The sequence below is a fragment of the Triticum aestivum genome, chromosome 7D, assembly GCF_018294505.1.
Source record: "Triticum aestivum cultivar Chinese Spring chromosome 7D, IWGSC CS RefSeq v2.1, whole genome shotgun sequence".
Classification (NCBI taxonomy): Eukaryota; Viridiplantae; Streptophyta; class Magnoliopsida; order Poales; family Poaceae; genus Triticum; species Triticum aestivum.
The window spans coordinates 634,457,466-634,463,270 of record NC_057814.1 but is presented as its reverse complement, the minus strand read 5'-3'; the positions used below and the strand labels follow the sequence as shown (position 1 = coordinate 634,463,270).

The following is a 5,805-nucleotide window of genomic DNA, read 5'->3' as shown; positions in this document are numbered from 1 at the left end:
CAAAAGGAGTTACATCGAATAGATTTTCAAGAGAATCGAGGAGAACTTTGTATTGAGATCCAAAAAGAGAGAAGAAACCATCTAGCTAATAACTATGGACCCGAAGGTTTGAGGTAAACTACTCACACATCATCAGAGAGGCTATGGTGTTGATGTACAAGCCCTCCGTGATCGATTCCCCCTCCGGCAGAGCGCCGGAAAAGGCCCCAAGATGGGATCTCACAGGTACAGAAGGTTGCGGTGGTGGAAATAGGGTTTCGTCGTGCTCTCGGATATTTTTGGGGTATATGAGTATATATAGGCGAAGGGAGTCGGTCAGGAGAGCCACGAGGGGCCCACAAGGGTAGGGGGCGCGCCTCCCTGCCTCGTGGCTTCCTCGTTCATTTCTTGACGTAGACTCCAAGTCCTCTGGATCACATTTGTTCCAAAAATCACGCTCCCAAAGGTTTCATTCTGTTTGATATTCCTTTTCTGCAAAACACTGAAATAGGCAAAAAAACGCAATTTGTGCTGGGCCTCCGGTTAGTAGGTTAGTCCCAAAAATAATATAAAAGTGTATAATAAAGCCCATTAAACATCCAGAACAGAATATATAATAGCATGGAACAATAAAAAATTATAGATACGTTGGAGACGTATCAGTCGTCGATATCACCTTGTACTGCTGGAAGATGCATGTTGACTATATATGAAATTTGTTATCTAGTACTCCCTCCGTTCCAAATTACTCGTCGTGGTTTTAGTTCAAATTTGAACTAAAACCACGACGAGTAATTCGGAACCGAGGTAGTACTACCTAATACCTATAATGCTTTATGAAATTGATATCTATTAGTACCTACTATCTGGAAATTGCAGTTTATTGAAACTGAAACTGAGGGGGAAATGATGAAACACATAGCAGTAGCGCGGGTCTAGGAAAGCGCTGCAACTAACTAATAGTAGCATGTTCTGGAAAAGCGCTGCTGATATAGTCAATAGTAGTAGCGCGGGTACAGACCGCGCTACTACTAACAGTTAGCTGTACCGCCTTATTAGTAGCGCGGCTGCCCGCGCTGCTAATATCCTCAAAACCCGCGCTACTAGTAGGGTTTTCCCTAGTAGTGAAACCCCAAAGTTATTCCATATGAGTCCACCATACCTTCCTATATGCGGTATTTACCTGCTATTCCAAGTAAATTTGTACGTGCCAAACTCTAAACCTTCAAATGAAATTCTATTTTGTATGCTCGAATAGCTCATGTATCAACTAGGGTTGTCTATATCTTCAATGCTAGGTGGGTTATTCTCACGATGAGTGGACTTCGCTCACCATTCACGAGAAAATGGCTGGCAACCGGGATGCCCAGTCACATGCTTTAAGCAAACAAAACTCCCCCAGGATTGTTGCTAGTTGGAGGCACCCGTTGTTTCGGGCAAGCCATGGATTGATGCTTGTTGGTGGTGGGGGAGTATAAACTTTACCATTCTGTTGGGAACCACCTATAATATGTGTAGCATGGAAGATATCGAGATCTCTCGATTGTTATGTTGACAATGAAAGTATACCACTCAAAATATTATTTATCTCTGTTTCAAAAATCGAGCACTGGCACCTCTACAAATCTCTGCTTCCCTCTGCGAAGGGACTATCTATTTACTTCTATGTTGAGTCATCATCCTCTTATTAAAAAGCACCAGTTGGAGAGCACCGCTGTCATTTGCATCCATTATTATTAATTTACATTGAGTATCACTATGACTGGATCTCTTTTATCATGAATTACAATGTTTAGTTAGTCCTTGATCTTCAAAGGTGCTCTGCATTTATATTTTGCGGTCTCAGAAAGGGCTAGCGAGATACCATCTTGTTATATCATATTATGATTGTTTTGAGAAAGTGTTGTAATCCGAGATTTATTATTATTGCTCGCTAGTTGATTATGCCATTGATGTGAGTAAATATGAGACCTAAGTGTTATTGTGAATATGGTTAGTTAATAATCTTTGCTGAAAACTTGAATGTTGGCTTTACATATTTACAACAACAAGAGCAAACAGAGTTTGTAAAAGTTTTTCTTTATCACTTTCAGTTTGTCAACTGAATTGCTTGAGGATAAGCAAAGGTTTAAGCTTGGGGAGTTGATATGTCTTTATCGTATCTACTTTTCCAAACACTTTTGCCCTTGTTTTGGACTCTAACTTGCATGATTTGAATGGAACTAACCTAGACTGACGTTGTTTTTAGCAGAATTGCCATGGTGTTATTTTTGTGCAGAAATAAAAGTTCTCGAAATGACCTGAAACTTCATCAAGAATATTTTTGGAATTAATAAAAAATACTGGTGAAAGAATCAAGACGAGGGGGCCCACACCCTGTCCACGAGGGTGGGGGGCTCGTGGGCCCCCTGAGGCTCCACCGACCTCAACTCCAACTCTATATATTCACGTTCGGAGAGAGAAAAATTAGAGAGAAGGATTCATCGCGTTTTACGATATGGAGCCGCCGCTTATCTGTTATTATCTGTTCATTAAACCATGCATGATCTACTAACTCATGTGGTGCACCTTATGTTAACTCAACATTTTCTGTACGTTAAACTTTTGGCTGCACTTCTCTTACTCTCATTGAGACTTGCAGTGCTACACTTGATATTAACTGAACATTTTCGCTAATTTTGAGATGAATATAAAACTGCACTGCTGATTGTGTAGCTCATACTGTTTTGGCAGGATAAAAAGTACTTCTAGTTAGCATCTTGTTCACATGAGATGTGTTTGTGTAGTTAGTCATTAATTCTTCCAGAAACAGGTAGTAGATGCTCTAAACAAGGTTCTGAAACTGATTCATATTTGCATCATAATAAGGTGTTGTTGCATAAGTTGAAAGGACCAACTAGTAGACGCCGTGTTTTCTGGAGTGCTTCGGCCATGGAGGACTTCGTGCATCGAGCACCTTGATCTCCTCACTGCGTGCCTGCCTGTCCTGAATGCAAGCGCACACTCGACGCCAGCACCTTCAACTGCTCCACAACCGACCAAAGTTCCCAAGTCCGAGGATGCGCACGCGATGGTGGCACCTTCAGTTGCTGGTACATTCTCTGTTCCATACTGGATGGATACTATTTGTAAAGTGTATGAACTCTAATTTTTGTGTAGAATTGTAAACTTGTAATGTGACAAGAATACCTGTTTACCACTTCTTGTAAGTCTTCGCAAAGTTGGATAGATTTGTTAGTAATTTAAATTTGTTAATATGTCTTTTTTTACTTAGGGCCTTAGTCAGTTTTGAACAAAAGTTCATTGTTGCAGGACTTTATTATTCTTCCATGCTATAGTTGTTTTTATGGTTTTGAACAAAAGTTCATTGTTGCAGGGAGTTAGAAGATCTCTAAATGGGTATTGTTTTGTCTTATAACCTATTGATTTGCTTCATTGAAAACAGATTCGTTGTAGGACTTTATTATTCTTGCACGCTATAGTTGTTTGTTTGGTTGAAGTTTTGAGTTAGAAGATCTCTAAATGGGTATTGTTTTGTCTTATAACCTATTGATTTGCTTCTTTGAAAATAGATTGGTTGTAGGATTTATTATTCCTGCATGCTATAGCTGTTTCATTCTTTGAAGTTTTGAGTTATAAGAGCTCCAAATGGGTATTTTTGTCTTATAACCAAGTGATTTGCTTCTTTGAAAATAGATTGGTTGTAGGACTTTATTATTCTTGCATACTATAGTATGTTTGCTACTGTTTTGATGCGTGTATGATGAGATCCAGTATGTGTAATTTTGGTTTCATCCACCAGACCACAACGACACCAGCTAGCTCAACTTGTGTAATTTTGGTTTCTTTTTAGATTTTTTTAGCATTTAGAAATGTGTTTTTCAAAATGTGTTCATATGTATCCCGATTCATCCATGCACTTCTCGCAGCATGTATGTGGAAGCGGATCCTCTGACCTACTAAATGATTACATGGATCTGTTGTGTTGTACGAGTGTCCTGCTGTGCGTGCATTTGTGTCGCTTGCCTCATTCGTTCTTGATCAGGCCACCGCTCTGCTTGCTGTAGGCGAACGCGACGAGCCAGAGGAGCACGACGGCGAGCATGACGTTCAGGACGACGTATCGGTGCTTGCCCAGGCTCGTGGCCAGACACCACGCCCGGTGCTCAACGGCCCGCCACGCCGCCGTGTGGCCGCCGCTCCAGGACAGGCCGGTGTCCTCCTCTTCTCGCGGCGCGTCCTCTTGGCTGTCGTCGGTGGAACGGGGCACCTGGATGTAGAGGACTCCCTTGTCGAGCTGGACCTTGATCGCCGCGGCGTCAAAGACGCCGGAGAGGTCGTTCAGGAAGTGGCACCACTGCCGGCCTCCGTTGAGGGCGCGCTCGCCGCTGATCTTGAGGCTCCCCGACGGCTCCACCTGGACCTTGAGCTGGTCCCTGGTGAATCCTGCAACAACGGCATGCCGCATGCGTGTCGATATGCCAGAACGTACGTGTGTGGAACGAATGGATTCAGTTCCTGCATGCAGAAATGATGGCAAAAGCAGCATGCAGCGGTACCTGAGACGTCGACGATGAGCGTGTCGAAGTCGTCCCCATGAACCCATTCGCTGCGGGGGTCGACTTCAGCCACGACGCGAGAGCGATACCCAGCCGCTTCCATCTCTTGCTTTGCTTCTGCACTTCCTCCTATATATTGTTGCTTGAATGCGAGCCTAGTCGTGGTTGGATTGCAGCTTGGATACATTAATATATTTTTATATAGACGTGTGAATTTTATTCGAGGAGGACGTGAGATGAAAGATATACCATATCTGCGGTGGAGATGAAGGAAAGGAAAGGATACATCGCCTTGCCTTGCCGGACAGCATGCTGAAATATATATATATACCATATCTGCGGTGGGTCCTATAGTCTGATCTACCTTGCTTGTGTGCAGGTCTTTTCCTTGACCCTTAAGTGGTGCCATGCATCTCCTTCTTCTTCTTTTCTTTTTGTTCGAAACTTGATGCTACTACTTCCATTTCATAACTTAAGGCATCTTTTTATTCGGAATGTTCCAACTTAAGCCATATGAATGGAAAGGTAAGCTTAGAGGGGCAGGGATCAGGATAAGAAGATTCACTGGTGAATCCTCAATGGAGTGTCAGGTTGCGGATATATCCCCCTTCTACTCCTTTTTTCTTTTTGATTTGAAATGGAGGCAAAGCTTTGCCTTATTATATTTATAAATTAAGTTCCGGAAAAAACTGTATAAATTAAGAAGAGAGCATTATTTTGAGGAGGCCCAACACCTCGACAGGAAATACAAAGCCTACTCTGACAACATCAATACAGTAAAAGTCTGGCCTCCATTGATGGCCTAATTCTTGGCTTCGCTTTTGACGATCGCCACCACCATCATTAGTAGGGCAGATTTGTTGAGGCAGACTGTTAGAGATATATATTTAGTCTACATATATTTGGTACTCTAGGATTTGTAATCCATCTTCTACCTTATCTCTAGGAGAGGCTTCTCAATACAACCTTCATCATATTCCGTCAATCCATCTCTCCATTCTAATATGGTATCAGCCTAATCGATCCAATCCTAGCCGCCGTCCGACGCTTTCGCCCCCCACGTCGTCCCCGGGGCGGTCGGCCTTCATGACCGCCGCCGGAGGCCGCGCCTCCCGTATCTAGGGTTCGTTCGCCGGTCGTGTTGACCGGCTGCCCTAAAGAGCCTTTTTTCCGATCACTTGATCCGGGTATTTCTCTCTTTCACCGATCGCATTGATCGGTGCTTTCTTTCGATCTAAGATCGAATTGCGTCGCCCATCACTATCCG

At 43.1% G+C, this 5,805-nt stretch overlaps 1 protein-coding gene across 1 annotated transcript; it reads right to left on the bottom strand.

The window, feature by feature from the left end:
* Positions 1 to 3,140: 3,140 nt before the first annotated feature.
* LOC123170380 (22.0 kDa heat shock protein) lies at positions 3,141 to 4,696 on the bottom strand. The gene is made up of 2 exons (XM_044588239.1): positions 4,539 to 4,696; positions 3,141 to 4,425 (listed from the first exon to the last, which is right to left on the bottom strand). The coding sequence occupies exons 1-2, from the start codon at positions 4,639 to 4,641 to the stop codon at positions 4,007 to 4,009; spliced, it is 522 nt and encodes a 173-aa protein (XP_044444174.1). The 5' UTR covers positions 4,642 to 4,696; the 3' UTR covers positions 3,141 to 4,006.
* Positions 4,697 to 5,805: the final 1,109 nt, after the last annotated feature.

Excerpts from the sequence above, each read along its gene's own strand:
- LOC123170380 (XM_044588239.1), bottom strand. The coding sequence starts at position 4,641 with ATGGAAGCGGCTGGGTATCGCTCTCGCGTCGTGGCTGAAGTCGACCCC. Across the intron at positions 4,426-4,538 it reads GCTCATCGTCGACGTCTCAG|GATTCACCAGGGACCAGCTC; the intron begins GTACCGCTGCAT and ends CCGTTGTTGCAG.